This window comes from Alosa sapidissima, chromosome 7, assembly GCF_018492685.1.
Source record: "Alosa sapidissima isolate fAloSap1 chromosome 7, fAloSap1.pri, whole genome shotgun sequence".
NCBI classification, from domain to species: domain Eukaryota; kingdom Metazoa; phylum Chordata; class Actinopteri; order Clupeiformes; family Clupeidae; genus Alosa; species Alosa sapidissima.
Window position 1 is genome coordinate 7,506,078 of NC_055963.1, and position 23,608 is coordinate 7,529,685.

General features: G+C 44.6%; 1 protein-coding gene across 1 annotated transcript in view; it reads left to right on the forward strand.

Moving 5' to 3' along the window:
* The first annotated feature begins 1,237 nt into the window (after nucleotides 1–1,237).
* The window catches only part of LOC121713258 (low-density lipoprotein receptor-related protein 1-like), a 118,022-nt gene continuing 95,651 nt past the window's right edge, over nucleotides 1,238–23,608 (forward strand). The window contains 2 exon segments of the mRNA XM_042097768.1: nucleotides 1,238–1,827; nucleotides 17,913–18,035. Of these exon segments, the coding sequence (XP_041953702.1) occupies nucleotides 1,752–1,827; nucleotides 17,913–18,035 (199 nt within the window). The 5' untranslated portion in view covers nucleotides 1,238–1,751.

Below are 23,608 nucleotides of genomic sequence, written 5' to 3' on the forward strand. Positions count from 1 at the left end.
GGAACCCGGCAACTCCTCAGTGGTGTTTGTGACATGAAGCGACCTTGTGTTCTTCCTTCTGTTCTGAAGCCTCTCATTAGTGAGGTGGATTTTCCTGGCATGCCTTTTGGTTGAGTGGAGTTGGGGTGTACTCCAAACTTTAGTAACCTTTCTACAGTAAGGACATTTGTTTAATGTGAAGGAATGAGAACATCTAATGGGTATCATCAAAGGATAGCTTATTTGTCTATGCTCATAAAAGTATGTTCATAAAAACATCTGCAGCAGGTAGAGTAACATCAGTGCCAGCTGTAGATATGAACCTGTAAACACATTGACAGTTGAAATGAAGACTTATGCTTCAAAAATAGCTTTTCTTTATATTATTTATACGTTTTTACTGACAATATTAGACTAGGCCAACTGATTTTTAAAATGCAAAGGAAACACACACAACACAGACTGTTTGATCATAATTTTTAAAACGCCCAAAATACTTCCAAAAATGGACGGTGATTGTAGTAACTTCCTTTTACCACCGGGGGGAAATCTTTCTTCTTTTGTTTTGTGGTAGGTTCACAGAGTGGTAGATTACAAAGTGAGAAACGGATTGACGCTAGAGGGCATGTTCCAAGCTTGTGTTTCGTAAAAACAAAGCTTTCATCGGATCAAAATTGCATGTGTGTGTTTCTGGTAGGATATTATTGTTATTCCATTCCAATAATTGACTTTCACAGGATGACCAGCTTTACAAAATATGCCCAGGCCTATGTAGGCTATTAATAGGCATAAAGTCACATCACTGATATTCAGAGTTGACACATTTCCAACAATAGCCCTAATAGCCTGGCTCTAGTGGGCTACATAAGGATTTCTAATTATGAAATAAATTAAAAACGTCTTAGCTTAAATAAAACTAGATATTTGCCTATGCAGGCGAGTTGGAACTAATCGGAATTAATTGGAACTTAAGCCTATGTGCAACTCCATTGTTGTTGGAGTGAAAATAAGCGGGAGAAAATATAACAAAAAGGGAGATATATAAGTCATCGATTATTATAGAGTAGAAAAGAATACATTTTGAGCCAAGATGGCTGTCCTGTAAAATAGCTTCCGTCTAAGCAATGGAACAGGAGTATACAACAGAGAAGCCACAAACGCGTGCGCAGAGGGACTGCCGCGTTGGTTGTCCATTGAAATGGGTGACGTCATATAGCAGTCTACTGTGGAGCAGCTCCAGTTCACCCTTCACTCAAATTGGAACCACCAGCATCAGAGGCGGTGGTGAAGAGAAGGCATAGGCGGTGTTTGCTTTTTAATTTTTTGTTTTTCCAAAGAGCATTTCAGCACACTGCTGTCAGGGACGCTGAAAAGAATACCTTTTATATTTTTCTTTTCTTTTTTTTTCTTCATCGGAATGGTTAGGTCACCTATGTGACTATAACAGAAATTTAAAGGCAGTTTTATTTAGCATGCTGGGAATGAACAACAAACAACATTCATGACGGTGCTATAGCACAACCAGTCGCCTCTAAAGGCTCCCAGAGCCTTTTATCGGAAGAAAATTTGTATGTTACTCATACTCCTGCCTGATTAGCTAACCTACCTCTGCTAGCCACTTGGAGTGGGTGCTGCTGGAAGGCGCAAAGAAGGAAATCTGAACGGTCCATTTTAGAGATTCGGATGAGGTGTTTGAATCCAACGTTTGAATTTTATCATTTTAACCAACGCTCTCTGCATATCAACAAGCACTGGCATATTTCATTTCAGAGATGTGGGCAATGAGATTGCTTTTCCTTGGATTTGTACTCAGTCTGGGGGTTCTCGCTCCTGTAAGAGCAATTGATGGTAAGTAGCTTTACAAAGATTTAATGTGCATTTAATGGAATGCATCGTGCACTTTATTGTCATAAGTGTGCATTGCATTCATTAAACATTCAACAAGAACAGCATGTAGGACGAGCCTACCAAGGCAAACAAATAAACAGTTACAGTCTACATGAGCCATAACACACCATCTTAACTCTTTCCATTGAAACCTGATCAATTGTATCACTTGGGGGAAAATGGACAGGTTCTTTACAGTGTTTCTCCTTATACTGAGATAATTCTCAATACTAGCTTTGGCTATAACTTTTTTTCACCCCATATCTAAACGTTCTTTACCACCTGTGTATAGGATCACAACACTTTGTGTTGCGTCTTTCCACACATTGTTGACAATGCATGCATATTCTGTTTGCTAACTAGCAACACATAACATCCAGCGCCAGATAGTTTAAAATACAACAGACCTAAACGGTAAAGATAAATCAGGGCCAGAAATCCCATCAGTTTGTAGGTGGACTGAAAACGCGACGATTGATTTTAATGTAGCCTATTTTATTGTTTGGATGACCAGCTCTATCTTGCAGACGTGGTGATGAAACAACGTCATGCATGCAAACATCAAGACAGATAATTTTTGAATGAAGAGTGTGTTTTGCAATATATCGATACGATTGTTTTATTTTAGATTGATTTTTTTGGTCCGGAAAGCATAAACTAATTCCAAATGAAATGCAACGGCCTGCATGTTTCACAACACCGATGTCGCCACGGCGCAATCGTTTCTCTGGCAATCGAGGTGCCTGAAACCTTTCCCTCGCTTGATCACACTGCAATCGCGGACACTTCAGGCCACTTATATTTTACCTTGCCCTAGTGTAGCTTAATAACTGGATGTTAAAACCTCTAGCTGATTAAACTTGCATATATCAAGTAGTCTAAGCTATCCGAGGTGTGTAGCCTTGTCTCCGAATGGTCTCAAATCACACAATCCAGCGTGGTGAATTGCATCTTGTACGGCTGTTTTGTTTATTTAGACTTCAATTCACTCAACATTTGCCGTTTTCATCGGGTCACTGGGTGGACAATGAAGATCTATGGCCTTTTGGAGTAGTCCCTGAATTCACGGGGTCGGCTATTTGCATTTGAAGGCTCAACCGGCACCTGAAAGCGCCGGGTGTGAAAGACCCTCATCAAAATACCCCACGTATTGTTTAATGGCCGTCCCTATCGCAGTGGCAACACTGAAATAGTCTGCTTTTTAACTGTGGCGTTATATTGTTGCTGTATTGAATTAATCAATCTCAGCTATCCGATACAAAGTAGCAGAATTGACCACTGATGCGTTGACGTTGTACCAGCTGCTTAGCTACCAACTGCTCCTCAGTTTTTCAGTGTGGTAGGCTATAGTTCCTGTTGACTAATGACTGAGTAGCCTGTAGGATATTAGTGGAACAATTTCAAGATGATGCCCTCTCTTTGAGCTGGGGAATTTCTGTTTGAGACGACAATATCCAATCCAAACATAGCATAGGCCTAAAACATTTTTTGTCAATTGCCGCGAAATCATTATCATTGGCAAATGGGGTATGCATGGGCCAAGCCATTTTGTGTTTAGGACATCAATTGTACAGTGGCATGCCATGTAAGATTCACTGAGCTTTGCTATAGAAAATTGTGATGGTTAGCCCACTGAACGCCTAACAGAAATACTCCACATACTTGGCTGTTACATCTCCATAAATTATGCACATATGCATTTGGGCCACTGAGGACCAGTTAACAAATTCGTAGTTTGGTGTAGCCTATTAACAAAATGACTGACTATTTTATTATTTTTTATATACTAGAAGATTCTCTACCCTCCTAATTCAAGATGTGATGTGTCATAGATATTTATTTGCAAGTGATATTAAGTGGAGAACAAGGAGAAGTGTGGCTACTTCCCAATCACCATCATGGTGGGTGTGTATTTTAATGGCAGTATAGTAATAAATAATACATCATTTCTATGTTCAAAAGTACAAGTGGAAATCTAACAAGTGGAAATCTCTTTCACTAGTCCAAGTTTCAGCCTACTTAGCAAAGTTAATATCGGTGTCATTTCGTAATCCTTCACTCTATGTTTTAATATCATGCCTCACAAGATTTGCCAGTGCATCAGCTGACTTTGTTTGCTTTTCAGCCTGCACGGTTTATAGGTAAAGGATGTGGATAGGCATGAATAGTGGGGGATTTCTCTTTAAAAAATCCAATGTGTTTTTAAATCGTTTCGTCCTTCTCAGAGTTGTTCTGCTGCCTGAATGCAAATCTCTGTGTCTTGCACTAATGTAGCACAGCTGTCAGCATCAGCAAACCCCTGGATGGATTTGTCCTGTTGGGAGTTGTCTCTAAAGAATGCAGTTGCCCTTTCCATACAGACGTAGCGTTAGTATTTGTTACAGCCCTTTGCCTGGCTGCTAGGAGGAGAAGAAGAAGGGGGGGGGGGGGGGAGGAAATAGCTGAAGTCTCTGGTGAGGAGGGGAGGCTGGGGCTCAGTCCTGAAGAGGAGTGGGCTGCTCCTCCCACCTCCTCCATCCGCAGCAGAACATCTGGCCAGTGAAATGCCATTAATCCAGGATGTATATGGGACCACGGGGGAGGGCAGTCCTCTGTTCCCCTCCCCACCACTGCGTTCGTCTCCTTACTTCAGTCTCCCAGAAAGAAGTTGGTCAATAAAGTAAAACCAAAACAAAATTGCTGTCAATACTCTTATTGGTAGAATTATATAAAATAAGTCAATGGCAAAGTTTACTATACAGGCACCCTCAAATGCAAGCAGCGTGTGTTTGTTTATGGTTGTACGCCAGATTAAGCCTGGCCACAGACAAGTAGTCAGTCGGCAAAGTCAAGTGGAGCCAAGCGTACAAGTCGATAGAATTCAGAGAAGTTTGGGGTTGTGGGGGGAGAAGAGCAGTTAGTCAGCCGTTGCTCTCTCGTGCCAAAACATGTGGGTGTTGTCAGGATCTCCGCTAGTTGACTGGTTGGCGCGAGGGCTGTGAGATGAATCGCCTAAACAGAGGTCAAAGGCCTATACTGAAGTTATTTCAGGGTCTTCTCTTTTTGAGGTGCTGGAGTTTCACGGAGCTGAATGTAAAAGAAAAAAAAAGACAGCACTGGACAGAATGATGGAGAAAGCTTTGGATGCCGACAAGCAATGCAGTCATTCCCATTCTGTTTGGATGGGTCTGCTCCTGGCCGTGCTATCAGAGATATTATCTTGGTAATTTGTTGCATTCCTGGATATTTGTATGTGTTTAACTGGTGGACTGTAGTGGACATAGCAGTCTACCTCCGCAGACCAGTTTGTCTCAGTGAAGACAGGGTGCAGGTCTGCGTCATTTCATTTCGCCGTCTGCCTATGACGAGCAGCAGGCTGGGTCATAACAAGATGCTGTTTCCTTACTCCGCCACTTCTACCAGAAATGGTCATAATCTGCTCACACCAGTGCGTTGTGATTTATCACAACAGAGTCCAGCTCCACAGAGAGAATGTGTTGTTGTACATTCACACCATCCCTTCCTGAAAAGTTGGCCGTCACCATATAAGGGAAGCTTTTATTTAAAGATAAATAATGAAGGTTTACAACATAAGCCTATTTCGCTCAAATGCAGCGTAAGCTGCACACTTAGAAATAACCTGATTTTGTTGGCTCTGCCTGTTCAGCTGAGATGGACTGTTTGTTGTGCGTACAGCAGAAAGACCCGGCAACTCGCTAATAGTTTGGGATTAGTGTAGCAATCCTCTCCCACTCACAAACTCACACAAACCATCCTATTCAATCCTTTGCACCCCATCAGCCAATTAAAGAGACACCATGGATGTCCTTAAGCAGTGTAGCAGTGCTACCATATAATCCCCCTCATCCAAACTCCATAGCATCCCTCTGGCCTTGTTTTTGTAGAAATATGAATCCCCAGCATTAGACCTGCATCAAAGCAGTTAATTATAAGTGTTGGTTTGTTGCTATTTTTATCCATGTGGATGCAAAATATACATACTTGCTTATGTAATCTTTGTGATGCATAACTATTACATAACTATAAATCAGATAAAGTAGTTCCAGCTACACTACCTTGTTTATTTTTGGCTGTGTATTATTAAGACGGGTTCTGATGACAGGAGCTTAATTTAAATATACACACTGCCCCCCTCCCCGCTTGTCTGCTCCATTTGTTTAATCTTGATTTGTTTTGAGGAAGTGAAGTGATTGCGTTCCTCAAGGGCTTGAAACGCTGTTGATCCATCTGTCTGTCGCTGTATTTCATCTCGGTTTTGGCTTTCATTCATAAACAGTGCCTTAAGAAGACAAAAAAATAAATACGCCGGAGGAATCCGGCCTCTACCACGCCATCAACATCACATCTCCGGTCCCTCATGACTCTGTCATCCAGCAGACAGTGCCCTCAATCAAGGGCTGCATTCAGTCCAGCTGGTGCTTTATTGCTCAGAATACCCAGCTCGTCGACTTTATTGTTTATCATTACAGGCGGACAAACGGCAGACCCACGTGCGCACGTTTTGCCCGTTCTCGCAGGGGCTTACCTGGCTCTCCAGCGAGTCGGCGGCTAAGACGAAAGCCAGCTTTATGTTCTGTGATTGCAGCCAAGCAGGGATTGTGCCCGTAGCCCAAGGAAAAGGGACGTGTAATATCATTATGTTTCACAGTGGGAGATTTACCAACAACGGCAAAAAGATCCCCTCTCTCCACCGCCCCTTCAGCAGCCCTCTCCCCCAGCTGTGTGGCACAGGCAGCCTGGAGACTTCAGGCTAAAGCCAGATTAGAGGAAATGTCTCCATGTCTCTTGAGTGTGGGGGTTAAGAGGATGGGCATGAAAGGATGTTTGTTGATGTTGGTGAGGCAAGAGGTGAGGCTCGGGGGTGGGTATTGTGGGGTGTTCCAGTAATTGGTGTTTTCTGTGACCATCGTCAGTGTGTACACACTACAGTATTGCCTCAGACACAGTGGAGCAGCTTGGTGTGCAGAGGGGAACAGATTTAGGTGGGTGTTGGCAAACAGTTGCATGTATTTGCCTTGTTTTATGAAAAGGAGAAATCTCACAAAACTACATGTGGTTATCAGATATTTTGTTCAATATGTGTGATACATGAATACACCACTCAGGGCAGCTGTAAAGACTGAATGGATCACTTGGGCACAGGTGTAGGCTTAGTTTTGTTGTTAATTTACCTTTTCTCAGATCAGCACCCCCCCCCCCCCCCCCCCCCCCATCATTTTCTTTTTAACGTGAAGTGCAAACATAGCTGGTCAAATGTTGCGACCAGTCTCCATGTTTGCTTGATATCCAGCACTAATGTGTGAGCATCGCCTGTGTGACTGCCACCCTATGTCCTCCCCCCCATCTCCCCCCTGTCTGTGAACTCTTCACCTGGAGCCTGGGGAACGACCACAGGCCCGGGCCTGACGGCTCTCTGCCTCTGGAATGATGGGGCTTGCTGTGTGTGCTGCAGAGGGTTGTTCTGCGCTTGTCTGGAGAGGGTCAAGAGCCGTTCAGCTCACCTTAACTGCCCTCTGCCTGCTTCTCGAGTTAACCCTTTTCACACATGCACTCTCACATGTGAAAAGCTTTGGTCATTTAGCAGGACGGGCCAATGTGTAAATGCAGTCCAGGGATGAAATGGCAAGTTGGTTCTGCAACCAGACCTAGGACAATTGATCGTCACCAGTGCACCAGGTTGATGAAACAGACAGGATGATGAACAAAAAGAGTAACTGTTGATTTGAAGGATTATATGCATTTTAAGGACCTATCTATGCATAGAGGCTGATAACAGTTGAAGAAAAAAACATGTATGCATGTCCAATTTGACACATTTCATTTACCCAAGAGTTGCATAATTTCATTTGGTGCCACATTTTCTGCCACCACTTACTGTTGCCAATGGTTTCAGTTCCATTTTAGTCTGACAAGCCTTTCATTTTTCTTATCTCCCCGATCATGCTTTCATGTTTATAGTCTTTCAACTTCAACTTTATATAGTCAGGTCCAGAATTAGATCGTTCTTCTCACAAGCTGTAGTTAAAGAGTAAGGCAAATTGATGGAAGAGAAATGACTGGTAACCTTTGAATGACAAGCTCTCTAGATGACGACCTTGGGGCAGCCGTGGCCTACTGGTCAGCGCTTCGGACTTGTAACCGGAGGGTTGCCGGTCCGAACCCCGACCAGTAGGCACGGCTGAAGTGCCCTTGAGCAAGGCACCTAACCCCTCACTGCTCCCCGAGCGCCGCTGTTGTTGCAGGCAGCTCACTGCGCCGGGATTAGTGTGTGCTTCACCTCACTGTATGCTGAGTGTGTTTCACTAATTCACGGATTTGGATAAATGCAGTGACCAAATTTCCCTCACGGGATCAAAAGAGTATATATACTTACTATACTTATACTTACTTATACTTATACTCTCCTCTAACTCACTTCTCTTCTCCAGAACTCACAATCTCTCCTCCATTTCCCTTCTCCTAGTCACTCTCTTTCTCTCTTTTTTTACTCTTGTACACACACACACACACACACACACACACACACACACACACACACACACACACACATACACATACACACACACACACACACACCTGTCCAGGAAAGGTTTGGCTCCACTGAAGGGCTGCGTAGAGCATTCCAATTTCATGCTTGTAGACTGTGTGCATCGAGACTGTCTGCTTCTATACAGCTCATACTTTGTGCAGCCATATAAGCTTGTCTCCACAGTATAGAGCATCTCTTGGCTGCAAGGTCATCGCATAGCCAGACTTCTCATTTCCACCAGTGGCTGTTCCAGTTAGTCACCAGTTCATATTCAGAAGGATATGGAAAATGGGAGCAGGTTGGTCTTTGATGGAGTAAATTTAATATTTATCTACCACACTATACTGTAAACCAATCCACAGCCTAGATTTAAATTCAAGATTTTTTTCCCCCATTTCTGCATACCTCATGTACAGGGCATGTTAGATCATGATGACATTTTTTATTAGTGTAGTGTCTGTCCAAGCTATAAGACATTTTCAAAATTACTACAATCATACTATGTTCATTTAATCAGTGGAATTGAACAGTTGTCAGGTGTGACCTTCAGCATTTAGGGTCAACTTATCTGTGATATGCATAAATACTGTTAACCTATATCAGCATTTCAGATGGTTTATTGCCACCATAATTGCAGCAGTAAAAGTAGTTTCTGGAAATCATTTCTTTCCCATGATCTATGGGTCTGTGCAAGGGCCAAGTTGGTGTGGGAAATGAAAGTAATGATGAAGCATTTCATGAACCAACCAACCTCAGTCTCTCTGTTGATGAGCTGTAAATCTCAATTGAAGTTTTGGTAATAGGAAATAGAAATACCCAATTAGTTTTCAGATGACTAAAGAACACCTAGCACAAAACCAAGCAACTTAATGGTCTTTATCAGCCAGTTGATATAAATCCTTCAGCCAATCATTGAATAGTTATGAGGTATTACCCTTGTCAGACGCCACCTTTTATGACATTCTGATGACGCAAGGAGTAATAGAAACATTAATCTGTTAAATTCATCTCTCAACATCTGTAGCCCTACAAATGAGCCAGATGAGAACTTCAAGTTCATAACTTGTAAGGTGCCTGGCAGAGATTCCTCCACAGCCCCCTCTTCATTGCCAGTTGCAATGATATTTATCGTTATTACTTTTTCTTGATTCCAGGTTATGAAAGTGCCACACACTGAGTGTTGGATCCTTTGATCTTTCTCTAATGAGGGTTCTGATTGCAGGGATTTGGAAAGAGATGCAACCCCTCATTAAGGCCTTTGAAGTACCTAGTGTTTAGAAAGAGTCATTCTGTGACATTTTGGGAGACATTCAAATTCTGCAGGGTAGTCGTCGTCGTCCCCCCCCCCTTATTTTTCCCCCTCATGTTGCTTTTGTCAAATTTGTCTTGGTCTCTGACAGTCCTCAGATGGCTTGAAGTAAATGATCTAAAGCCGTCTGTCATCTTTAGCTGTGAATGTCTCATCCACCATTTTTCTGCTCTTACCAGTTTTCTGTTTGGTCTAATTGCTCCAGACTGTTACATTGCCCATCAGCAAACGCCCTTGCTCCATTTCTCTTCATAGTAAAGCTAACAACTAGCTTTGATAGTGTTTCCACTCAGTCTTCTATGGATGAAAGTCTTGCCTTGTCTGCGGTAAGCCCCTCACAAACACACACATATATACACACACACACACACATACAAGGAGCTTATCAGGTGGCCCCCTGGGTTGGTTCGATGACAAGCTCCTTTGTTCCGTCGTGACACCAGAGAGACCCTCACAAAGAAGGGAAGGAGTCTAGCCATGCTAAGTGCCTCCTAAAGTTCACCCACCATATTTGTCGGCCTGTTCAGCCACTTAGAAAACGACCGCTGTGGATTAGGCCATGAAGGGGGAGTGGGGAGGTTTGGAGTGGAGATGGCGTTGGGACAGGGGGAGTGGGGAGGTCTGGAGTGGAGATGTGGCGTTGGGGCAGGGGGGTATGGCGGACATTGTGTGTGCGCAGTAAGCCGGCAAATGGCTTATGGTGATACTGGACACGGAGCGATTAGGCTAGTCCTGCTGGACAGCCATGCCACAGTGCTCCCATTGAGTGATTGATTCAGTAAACCAGTCGGAATGAGAATGACAGAGAGGCAGAGAGAATACTTTGGTGCACAACGCTTTTCCTAGCTGCTCTTTCACACCCTTTTTTGGGAGTGTGCCTGTTTATCAACATTTCCTGCAGTTGACTGTCAGTTTCCTCCCAGATTGCCTTTAACATATGTAAGTGTCTTTTTTTTCTGTTGCATTCTTAGGTTCACACGAGTCTTGTCTCATGTTTAAGGACATTGCTCTGAATAATTGATGCACCACAAAAACAGAAGAGGAATAACAAGTACTCCACTCCAGTCCATGTTTAGTCCTAATTGTTGCTTTTCTGAGCGTTCCGATTTTTGTGCTCTTTGAAATCGAGCTAAACTGGGATTTGGTGAAATTACTTAAAACTCGCCCCAGGGTCTAATTGCATACCCGGAGTTTCAGTCGGAGCTTTCTGCGCCACACAGTTAGAGGAAGTAAAAGGGCAGAGGCACGGAGACCGAGTCTCAAGCGAGTTGTAGGTCAGGTAGATGCATCTTGACCTTTGACCCGCTGCCACACACGGCGCAGTCGTTTAACCCCCTCTACAATGTTACACAGTGCAGTTAGTGACTTCAATGAGTCAAGGCGTGTTTAAGTGCGATTAGCCGCTTTGTTTTCTTATCTCGAAACCTATTCTAGGCAAATGCTGGCACTGTTCCAAACACAGGAATTATTTAATAGTACACATACAAATGGAATGAAAACACAGGCAGTGGTCCAAGTGAAACTTTTGATTAAAGAATGAGTTAGTTTACGTGACACTGGACGTATAACACAAATATGGCACACATAAACATGCTCAGTGTGAATTTTTTTTCCCCCTTTTCAAACATTTGCTCATTTGCGAAGCAAGTGACGGCACACAAGGTAAATTAAATCTAAAGAACTGTCCCACGCCCATCTTTGAAGTCACTCAACTTCTGTTACGTTTGAGTTCTTATAAAAAGTTTGAACTCTCAATCACAATCTAGGTTCATGTAGAGTCCCTGAAACTGAGATATACAGAGTACATACTGTATAGTGTATATTGTATACTTCAGCCTAAGACGCTGCTATACATGTCAGCTCCAAAACAGAAGTCCAGCTTTTATTTTTCCTCTCTCTTCTCTCTCTCTCCATCTCCTAAATTCCAGAGCCACTTATAAAGGCTCCCCCTAAATCCCACAGCTCCTCTGTTGAAAAAAGCAGGCCTGCATCCTTCTAGAGAAGGGCTTCTCCACATGAAATCAATTAAAAGGTGCTGGAATGTTCTGCTGAGATCTGGAGTTGATTTGGGGAGTGGGAGCAGCGGCAGCAGGGACAAGGGGGAAAGGCTGAGTGAGCGAGCGAGCGAGGGAGCTAGGGGGAATGGGAGTGAGGGAGCTAGGGGGAATGGGAGTGAGGGAGCTAGGGGGAATGGGAGTGAGGGAGCTAGGGGGAATGGGAGTGAGGGAGCGAGTGAGGGAGCTAGGGGGAATGGGAGTGAGGGAGCTAGGGGGAGCCAGCGGGAATGGGAGTGAGGGAGCTAGGGGGAATGGGAGTGAGGGGAAAATGGGTCGGAGCTGCCCAAGCTACGATGCAGAGGGTGGATTCTGCTTTGGGGCCACCAGATGAGCTCTGTCCGGCCTCCCATTGCTCTCTTTCTCTTCCTCTTACCCTTGTCGCTCTGCTGTTATTCTACACTATATTTTCGCTCTCATTTCTCCACCCATCAACGTTTCCTTTCTCTCCCTCACCACATCCTAGAAGTTCTGTTCCCCTCTATTTCCGCCCCTCCTGCTTTCCCTCACCTCACGCTTTTAGGAAACTCTACCGGACAGTCCTGCTCAATGTCATCACCATCCCCTTTAAAACTAAAGATGAATAGGCCATTAAAAACAACAGCACCCACACGTTTGTCAGACCAATTACAGTGCATCACAATGAAAATGAGCAAAGCAGGGGATCATTATCACTCCGTTAAAGTCAATTAACACAGCAGCTAATAATTAAAATGTTTTAGTAGCCATGAAAGATTGCTTTTAATGGCTTAATGACTATAATTGAAATTGTGACTGATATGCAGTGTGCCAGGAATTATCAACAGTCGCAGATTGCCCTCAAGGTATCTCACATGCATGCAGTTGGAACTTGTGAAGTTAGCGCTAGCGGTTAAAGAGCTTAATGGGAAAACGAGACGCTCCATGCTGGCTGACTCTGTGGTAGCCGTTAACGGTATTTGTGTTAAAAGCACGTCGGGACACCAAGAGGGTTTTTTTTCTCACCAAGGAATGTAGATGTGGTCTCAGAGGATCTCACAAAGATGTGAGAACTTGTGTTTCGGCAAAACATCAGCAGTACTGGTGCATACCGGAGCTGTGTTTTAAAAAGCTCTGGCAGCTTCAGCTTGGTGCACCAGGCACTTCCCTTGAAAGCAGTTAAGCATGGCACACGTAGGCCTCCCCTCTCCTGCCTGTGACGGGCACGCTCTGGCAGCCTCCGCCGACCCTCTCGGTCAGACGTGTGAGGCCTGGCCTGCATTCCAGGTATTCCTTTGGTAAATATTATGACAAATTCTTCAAAGTGGGCCAGACTGGGCGCAGGCGCTGGTCTGCACTGATTCAGCGTGGCATTCATATTTAATGGCTCCTCCTATGCATCTCGTCTCCAGCGCTGAGAGAAAAAAGGACAGCAGGGAACTTCTGTAAAATGTCATCACTCCATCCCCTAGAGATACGGATTGATATTTTATTTAACACCTTTTTCTTCAGGCTCCATCCATCATTACACATCACATCATATTTTTTTTTTTTTCCTCTGAAGCCACCCCTACATCGTCACAAACTGCTTTCGGCAGGCGGATGTGAATGGGCACTCACAGACCTGAGTGTCACAGCACTGTTTGTCCTGGCTTCCCCCTGTGAATGGGCGCTCACAGACCTGAGTGTCACAGCACTGTTTGTCCTGGCTTCCCCCTGTGATATCTGAAGGTGGGAGCTGTGACACCGCTGTGGGTGGCAGTAGCGTGATGGGTGCACTGTGATCTTCTCCAAAAGATCCTGCATCACAGCTTATTAAGACCCCCCCCTACAAAATCTCACAGCAGACTCTTAGGGCCATATCCTCCCATTGGCTTAAAGGGAAACTCCGCTCTAGCAACAACCTAAAGTCTATTTGTGGATGATTGATGACGAGTACATTTTTGTTTGGGACCAAAACAACATCAATCAGTGGAGTTTTGAGTAGACAGGAATATGTATTTTCAACTGAATAACATCTAGCATAGCCTTTGGGGGCAACGGCAAAATAAATCGCACATAAAAAAGGATTTATGCGCAAATGGGAGAATATGGCTGTTTATTGAAGAAACCACCACAGCCTGCTGCTATCTCGCCACAGGTTATCCGCTTCAGTGTTATCTCATGAACTTGGTAGAGCTGAGGCATGTGAATATGACGTGACACCACAATAAGAACATGACGTGACTCAACAATAAGAATATGACGTGACACAATAAGAATATGACGTGACACCACAATAAGAATATAACGTGACACCACAATAAGAATATAACGTGACACAATAAGATAATGACGTGACGCAACAATAAGAATATGACGTGACACAATAAGAATATGACGTGATGCAACAATAAGAATATGACGTGACCCAATAAGAATATGACGTGACGCCACAATAAACTGATCAGCATAAGTCACTTCAGGACTGAGGAAGCTTTTTCCCTTTTGAGTAAGAGACTGCACATCCTGTGAGTTGAACAGGACTGGATTAGGGAGGAATGTCAAGCTGGCGTACCTTCACCGGAATTTTTTGGAGAAGGGAAGTCCTCAGCATTTTGGGTTAACCCCAATCTCATTTGTAGATGATTTTCCCCTCATTCTGTCGGCTGGCTTAGGTTACCTCTCCATGGCATACTTTTTTTTTTTTGGCAAACTTCCCTCCACTAATCTTAGACTTCAAAGGAGTCTCCACCAAAAGTTAGCTCATTGAGAACAGTAGGTTCTACTTTCTTACCCTGTATTTAAGCACATTTTTTAATGCATCGGTTCTGTTGTATTTATACATGCTTGTTTCTGCTTGGCCCAGTTTATTGTTTTGATGTTTTACTATTGGGTGTTGTCCCGAGGCACAAAATGGTCTTGTTCACTTGCAGTGACCGAGAGCCAGCCATGATTTGCAGCTTTAGAAAAGCTGTCATTTGGCCGTGCTGTTCTGGGTGAAGTAGAGTCGGGGACAGAGAAATTGTGGGGAAAATGAATTAACAATCCTCATCTCTGTCAGAAATATGTCATTGGACTCCGAAATGGAGGGTTGCCTGTGGGAAACAGCCTTCCTGAACATCCCCCCCCCCCACTCCCGACTCGGTGTCATTCACTCTCCCTCCTCAAAGCCACAGCCTCCAATTAGGCCTCGAAGGTTTCTCCATGCTGTGGCCACTCTGTGCTGTGGTGCAGTGCTTGCACTGGTAAATTTAGAAGCTGCCATGTTTTATTTTCAGTTTGGCTTTTTATGCACAGTCATCGAGAACAACTTGACCACTGGCGGAAGCTGTAGGGAGCTGGGGTGATGGGCTAGACTATCCAACCCCTGCCAGATATGCAGAGACATATACGCCTGTTGAGTTCCATCACGTCCCATGGTCTTACTCTGGCATGGCTTGGCATGGTCCTCATCTGTTCTTATGGGCGGTCACATTTTAGAAGTGCCATTACTGAGAACAGATGCCTCATCACAAACGCCCATTTGTGTAATTATCCCATTCTCTCCACTTGTTTCCTTTTTGTGAGTGTGGCTTCTAGGGAAGGTAATAGTTACTTTCAAAGTGCATCTGCATGGCATATTAAATTGTCCTGATCAGTAAGGAAAAATGTCTTTTAGTGTCAGTGTTTGCTCTTCAGGCCAGGGTCTTATGGGCTTTTTGTTCTACATACACTTTCTTTCCCGTTACCTTTCTCTTCCAGTGCTGTTATTATTTGCTTGTAAACTTTTATGTGCACTTTCCACTTGGGTTGCCCCCTTGGCCTTTCTCCATAAGGCTGTGGAGAGATCTTAGACACTAACTGGGCTGTTTACAGGACCAGTGACTGTCCCATCATTCAAGGCAGTCTAACGAGGGCTTTTCAGTTTTGTTCGGGGTCCCCATAATGCCTTTGTTGAGCTTGCCTTCTTGTTCTGAAGGCACACTTGTGCACACGCATACCACAAACATGGGCTCATCCATCCATGTATTTAACAGTGTTTTCTGGCCATCTTGCATTGGAATTCAGCTTGTGTCTCTCACATACATAACAGTCATACATTCGTATGCACATGCGCACAAACGCATACTCACGCACACACATACACACCCGTGCACACACACACACATTGCTGCAGGCACACATACTGCTGCATGCACATTGCACACACATAGGCACAACCTCTTAGCTGAATAGTAGACAAGCAATTGAGAGCCAATCTCTTGCCTTCCCCAGGTCTGGCAGAGTTTACGAGGACGTGACCGCAATAATAGTCCTCTCTTGTGAGTGCAGTCACATCCTCCCTTCCCCTTGAGCAGCACCCCCCCCCCCCCCCACACCCCACCCACCCCACCCCACCCCACCCCGATTCTGTCTCCCTCTCCCTTCCACAAGGGACCCACCTCTCGTGCTGCCAAGAGTGCTGGGAGGTAAGTCACCCACGGCTGGAGAGCAGCGGCTCCCTGCTGAGAATCACAATTAGATATTTAGTGCTGATCTTTTCTGGAACCTTCTTGCACCGAGGAATGTGGAGGGTACAGTGTGCCCTGTTTGGACCAGTTAGAATGAATACGCCGTCTAAAATTAGGTGATAAACAACTCGCCTAGTTAGCAAACATAGAAATTGTTGATTTAGGTCAAACTGTTGAGGAAAAAAAAGATTTTATAGGAAGACTGATTTTAGGGTCGAGAATTGCACCATAAGGCCTGCTCATAAAAAGAAGCTGTATACATGCATAGCAGTTGTGTAATGGCTCCAAAAGCATTTTGTGGTTAACGAAACCCGAGAGAGAGTGGATCACTCCCACACAATGCAGAGCTTTTGACAGACGACCAAAAAATGAGTGTTTGTGTGTGAGAAGCAAAGATCTAGAGAGAAAGGGTGTATGTGTTTGTGAGTGCATGTAAGGCAGTCTTTCAGCTTGTCTGGGCTGCTCCGGCCTGTGGTTGGTAGTGTTTGTTGGTGAAGCAGTGCTATGCAGCGGTACCCTTCTGGCCTAAGGTGAGGGCAGTAGTGGAAGAGGCGTCGCTGTGTTTCCCAGCCTGTGGTGGAGCAGAGCCTGTGTCAGCAGTCGTAGGCTGTGCCAAGACTACCCGTGGCCCCAGCGCTGTCCGACAGCCAGCCGCGGAGATCTCCGCAGACCGTCACTGGGCAAAAATACCCACATACCCCGGCTGTGATTACAGAGGCCTATGGAGTTATGCTGGATTTCTCGTTTGATTTTGACGATTCGACAGGGGCGGGGCTGACAGCTAGCTGTTGGACATAAGAAGACATAGTTCTGGAAAAAGGACAAAAATGAGCTAGTGTGGTGTAGTCTGAGAGAACACCCACTCTTATTCATCTACAGTACTTCCTCATATACACATACAAATAAACACCAGTGGAAATGGGGCCTTTGTATCAAAGAGATGGTTTGGTCTTAGGAAACTGGCCTTCCTCCCACTATCTTACCATATAGGTAGGCATCCTACCCATAATCCTACCCCTACCCCTCGGTCCGTTTCTGTGAAGGCTGAACTGAAATATGAGTGGACAGTTTTTCCCCCCCTTCTTTTCCTGGACCCGTAGTTTTGCTCAACCTTTCCAGTTCAAATCATGTTTTGCAACACATCATTTGCAACATTACCTCTCACTGATAAGCTTTGTTCCCCTTAGACCAACTAGTGGAACGTTATGCCAACAGCACTCAAGGTTTTGGATTTTGATTCCCAGATATGAGTCACACTAAAGTGAATGTGCACCTGTACAGCAAGTTGCTTTGATTAAAAGCACGAGTGAAATCAGTGAAATGTAAAATCATCTGTCCATCTTTCTTTCCATCTGACCACATAATTCACCATATTTATGTTCAGTGTTTCCCAGAGAACTGAATTCCATTTGTGGTGGTTGGTTTGCAGAATTAACTTGAATGCAACAGTTTTTAACAAATTAGCACAGCTTGGCTATGATGCTAACCAGATTGAAGCACAATTTAGTACAACCTGGAAAATCATTGTGTGGTGGTCAATGTTAATATTGTGGTGGGCCGCCACAAATAAGTCAATGTATGGGAAACACTGATGTTCCAGGCCTGGAAGAAGATGCATGTATAGTTATTGTAAGCTGCTACTTTTTAGAATACCAAAGATGCTGAGGTTGGGATGTCCTTCATTCATTATTAAATATTTCTAATCTTGATCTTTTCTGCATCAGCCCCAAAGACCTGCAGCTCCAAGCAGTTTGTGTGCAAGGACCAGGTGACCTGCATCTCCAAAGGCTGGTGCTGTGACGGGGAGAAGGACTGCCCAGATGGCTCGGACGAGGCCCCAGATATCTGTGAGTAACTATGTGTTTTGTGTAACAGCCTTCCCGTACCCACTGCCTTAAATTGAGCCACTAAACTTCGCTGCGGGTTCCGGTAAATTGTGTTCTAATTCCACTGGGAGGAAACGGAGTTGAATCATCTGGAAGAATGTGCAGCTCTGTTCTCATTCTTTCTCTCACTCACGCTCTCCTTCACACAACCACGCCCCACCCCCCCATCCCCTCAGCAGCCTTACACTACCACAGTTTTGGCAGTGTTTTTTTTTTGGGTAAATGTTAGCAGCTAAGTGCTAACAGATGGGCTTGTGCATGAAACATTAGGACAATGCCTGTGGATTAGAAGTGGTCTGGGGGTGCGAAGGGGTTACATGTTTTAGCACAGTTGGGTTCGCTCACCTCCCCCCAAACACCTCTCTTTGCGCAAGAGGAATTGAATGTTGAAGACCGTGGCCAGTCCTGGGTAAACACAGGCACTTTGCCTCTCGCAGGGAGAGTGGAAAAGAGGGAGAGTGGACGCTTGGCCCCTGGCTTTCTCTTACTTAAAGCACTCAGACCCCCAGCGTTTCGGCTCAGACGTGATGCAGCTCTGGGCTGGCTTCCGGTCCAGTTTCACTTGTGTCTCAGAGGACAAAGTCCTTTGTGTTACCTTGTTCCTGCAAAGGTAAACAAAAAAACAAACTCACAAGGAAAGTGAACAAAGCTAGCCACAGCGTCCCCCTTTCTCTCTCTCTCCTTTTTTCTCTCTTTCTTTCTTTCTTTCTCTCTTTCTCTCTGTCTTTCTTTCTTTCTGTCTTTCTTTCTTTCTTTCTTTCTCTCTTTCTTTCTCTCTTTCCTTCTCTTTCTCTTCCTGGTGGCTGTGTTTTGATAATCGAAATTAAAAGTCTTCCTTTGCCTCCAAGTAGTGAAAGATAACATCACACAACTCTCGTCCTGTGACTCTTTCTGAGTGGCCATCGACCTCTCACCATACGTCAGGCTCTAATATCATTTCCATGCCTCTTATAGAGTTTGGCCAAGCAGACAATGTGCCTTTTCATTTTGACTGAAGCCCACACTGAGTCATAACACAAAGTTTATCCACCCAATTAACTATCATCTACGGTGTTCTGGCTACTGTGCTCTCAACTGCATTTAATAAGCTGCCTTGCTGCTAATATAGCTATTATCACAGCTCTGAGGTCACACACACTCAAGGTACAACTTAACAACTTTCAAACCACATTTGGTTGTTATACCGTGTGGGTTTTGTTTTGTGTCAGGTTGGACAGCAAGGTATTCACAAGGTGAAATCTACAAGTAATGTACAGGCTGTGTAGCCACAATTTATGACGGATCATGTCAGATCAAGATCAAGATCACCTATTTTAAGCTGCCCAAATGCAAGGCTCATCAAAGGTCACTGTAGTGTAGGTGTGGATTAATTCTCATCCTCGTGGGAATGATCTGCATAGTGGTGATGCCACCATGCCCCCATTCCATCCCTGATATGTAGAGTACATATTTACAGGAGATACGGGTGTGTAATCTGTAACTGAAAATGTTTTTTTTGTTTGTTTTTTAAGATCATACGGTGTTGGACCTGTACTAGTTCTACGCCCTGTTGTGGTCATGACCCTTGATCATTTAGCCACATCAAAACTGTACTAGTTCTACGCCCTGTTGTGGTCATGACCCTTGATCATTTAGCCACATCAAAACTGTACTAGTTCTACGCCCTGTTGTGGTCATGACCCTTGATCATTTAGCCACATCAAAACTGTACTAGTTCTTTTACTTCCACTTTTTGTTTCCCACTTTGGTTTGCTGGAGGTCTCTCATTGTACATCAGCCAGAAAAATTTCTGTCTTCCTACACTAAAGTGAAATTCCAGTCTATTTTCATTGACAGTAATACTTAAACTGGTTATATACTTGAAGCACACACAAAGACACACCCCGACGTGTCACAGACACGCATGTTCTGTACACAAACACAGCTTCCCGGCTCCACGGCTTCATTCCATAGGGTTAAGTTTAGACTTGTCTCTAGACCACAGACTTGCCATGTTTGTTTGTACTGTATACAATTTTTACTGCTTTACTGCCTAGTGTTTTCAACTGTGCCAGTTAATTACTAACCAGCAGATTGGGTTCCCAGCCTCTGCCAGGATCCTTCGGGCTGACACACTTTCTCTTCTTTGTGCTCTTTCATATTTTTGTCCTCTCTCTCTCTCTCTCTCTCTCTCTCTCTCTCTTTCTCTCTGTCTCTCCTACACCCCCACCCCCCCTATATGTCAGAACACTGTGCTCAGTCAATCTCCGATCTCTGTACTGGGCGGCCTGCTCTGCTCTGCTCTATGGGCCTTCCTTGAGGCCTGTTTATATCCTTAAGTAGGTCAATATATCATTAAAAGAAGGGCACACGGTTACTGAGGAGAAGGGGGGAGGAAGAGAAGTGACTACTCCCTTTATCTCTCTCTCTCTGTCTCTCTCTCTGTCTCTCTCTCTGCCTCTCTGTCTCTCTCTCTCTCTCTGTCTCTCTCTCTCTCTGTCTCTCTGTCTCTCTCTCTGTCTCTCTGTCTGTCTCTCTCTCTCTCTCTCTCTCTCTCTCTCTCTCTCTCTCTCTCTCTCTGCCTCTCTCTCTGTCTCTAACCCTCTCCCCTCTCTCTCTCGTCCCCCATATTCTCGATGACCACATCAGTCCTGTTTTCTTCACACTAGAGAGCTGCACTGGAATCTAGACAGGAGGTAAAGCAGTTCATTCAGCCCAGATGTAAATGCAGCTGTCCTGATAAGCTGCTGCCGGTTGGTGGTGAAGCCGCATAGGCTCACCTGGGGGCCCGTAGCATGGCCTGTGTGTGTGTGTGTGCGTGTGTGTGTGTGTGTGTGTGTGTGTGTGTGTGTGTGTGTGTGTGTGTGAGACGTGGCTGCCCTTTTACCATGCCTGGAAGCTGCTCAATTTGTGCTGCTTTCCGTGCAGAGGGCTCTCTTGTTCGGTCTTGCACCTCTTTCTGTCCCTCTTAAGTCGATGCCAATGCTCATCTAAGCAGGAGGTCTCATTGAAGTAATGATAATTCAAGGCAGACAGCATGGAATGCATCAACTGAAGTGAATGTTATGGGGCCAAGGAAAATCTAAGCACAGTACAGTACTGAGAAACAGATCTACATCATTCAAAAACAAAACCTAAAAAAAAAAGATGTCATCTTCTGAAACTTCCTTGGCAGTAGGCTAAACAGCCAAGTGTATTAGAAACTGTCTCCACTATTGTTTCAACAAGGGAATGATTTAATACAAAATGGCAGCCCGTTAAAGCACCCTTGCAATTATGCTTGTTTGCAGATGACTCTTACTGCTTTAAGTAACTGGAGTGCCTAGTTGACTGGCTGTAGTAGACCACAGTCATAGCTTTCCATTTTCTATGCTAGACCTATGAAGGCCAAATGTAAGTTCTCCTTGAAATTATTCTTCATTTATTCAAATAATCATTCACAACGAGTCTAGTTTTTACTACAGTAGTACAGATGTAAATCATGTGTTGTATGTCTGAGATCTTGCTAAGGTAGTTATTACACAGTCACTGATTCTAGCCATAACCCCAACACTGGCATTATTTAAATGTTCACTTGTCGACTTCAAATAAAATTCCAGCATTGAGAAACAGCACTTTATTATGTGCCATTCCAAAAGGCTCCAAGGCATCTGGAAAACCGGTTTTATTGCCTTTTGTACTTTTGTTAGGTACTGGGGGCCATAATTGTGTCCATATTTCTACCTTTTTATATTTTGAATGTATTTGGCAGAAAGGACAACTGACTAGAAGTTATGCCCGACAAATCTGAAATCAGCACACTTATTCTCTGGTCACCAAAAAACAAAAACTCAAAATCAGGACATCTGCATTTTGATTGATGTTGATATTTGAGGCCAAGGCTTTGATCATGAAATGTTTGTGATCCGTGCATGAACACCAGCCAAATCATCCCAGACACAATTCTGGAAGGCTTCATTCAGTGCAGCTGTATTTATGGGTTGCCTTTGTCAGCATAAAGACATGGCTGGAAGCCTTGGGAAGGGATCTTAACAGCCACTCTTAATTGCACGTGGGGCCATCGTTCTCATACTCTCTGATGCAGCCCTTGCCTGGGGACCAAATCTAGAATCCCAGTTTGAAAGTGTCAATTAGTGTTTTGTCACATTCTGTTGACTAATGCCATTTCTCTGGCAAACAACTGCAAAAGAGAAACAATCAAAAGCATGGATTGTTTATTCTGACATGCCACCTTGTTGTCAAACACGTCACCCTAAAAGCCAATAATCTCTCGTCCAAATGGCACCAGCACAGACGGAATAAGGGTGGACAGCTAATAGGCGAGCAGTCGACCACAGCTCGGCCTCCCTGCGGTTCTAGTTCTGTCCGTGTATCAGACGAGGACACCTCAGGAGCAGCAGACCGCCGGAAGACTGAGCCCAAAACAGGAAGAGGAGAGGAACGCCTGGTCTTGTGCCAGATGCAGAGCTACTCTTTTCCCAGTTTTTTTTTTTTTTTCTTAAGTCTGTCTCAATCTCTGTCTCTCGATCATTTTCTATGTCTGTGTCTTTTTCTGTCGGTCTCACTCACTGTACACCAACAGCACTCGGGGAAGTGAGACACGCGCCAGTCCCCTGAGGGTTGGGGTTCCCAAGATTTTAATAAGCCCTTGTGTTTGTGTGCATCTCACTGTCTGTGTGTGCAAATACCTTCTTGTCTGGGGTTCGTGTACATATCAGTCTGTAGATCTGTGTGCTGAAGCAGTGAAGTGAGCTTGACGTCCAAGCCGCCTATGAAAATGCAGATAGATAACCCCACGAATGCTAAGTTGCCACTGAGAGCCGTTGTCCAAACTCTTGAGGATGGCTCTACCAATTAAGCTCTTTGAGCTTGAGCTGCATGATGGCGGGAACACAACAGCATAACAAGGCCTGGGAGAAGTAGACCATGCGGCAGGGGACTCTAGGGCCTTTATCTGACCTTGTTAGCATAATAGAGGCATCCTGCCCAGGTAGGGCCTCCTGCTACATCATCATGTCAATTCAGAGTATCAGCAGGCATCCTATAAGCCTGTGCATGACACTGATACCCCCCCCCCCCCCCCCAAACCCCAAGGGTGATGTCTTTGATTGTCATTTGATTAAATGGAGCAGGCCTCTCAGTCATTGGCAGGGAGACCTGTGTTTGTGTGTTGATGGGTCCATTTATGTTGGGTTCAATGATGGCTTTCTGATTAGGTTAGCGGCCTGGTTCTTTAGGAACACCCTGTGAAACCACAAGATCTTTCTGCATTTGTTGTTTATGTCTGTGTAGATGTAAAAGCTGGCTTTCATCAGGCCCCTTATTGCGCTGTGTGTGTGTGTGTGTGTGTGTGTGTGTGTTCGTTTTTATCCGTCCGAAATCTCTAAGGCCAAATGTGTCCCAACAGGCCCAGGCCTCGCGTTCACTATCGTTTGCATTTAGGAATGAACTTTGCATCTCAGGCCTGGTTTTATCTCCAGAGTTTCCTCTCCGCGTCTGTGGGGGGGGGGGGGGGGTTGGGGGGTCAAAGAAGGGGTGGACCAGGGCCATGTCTA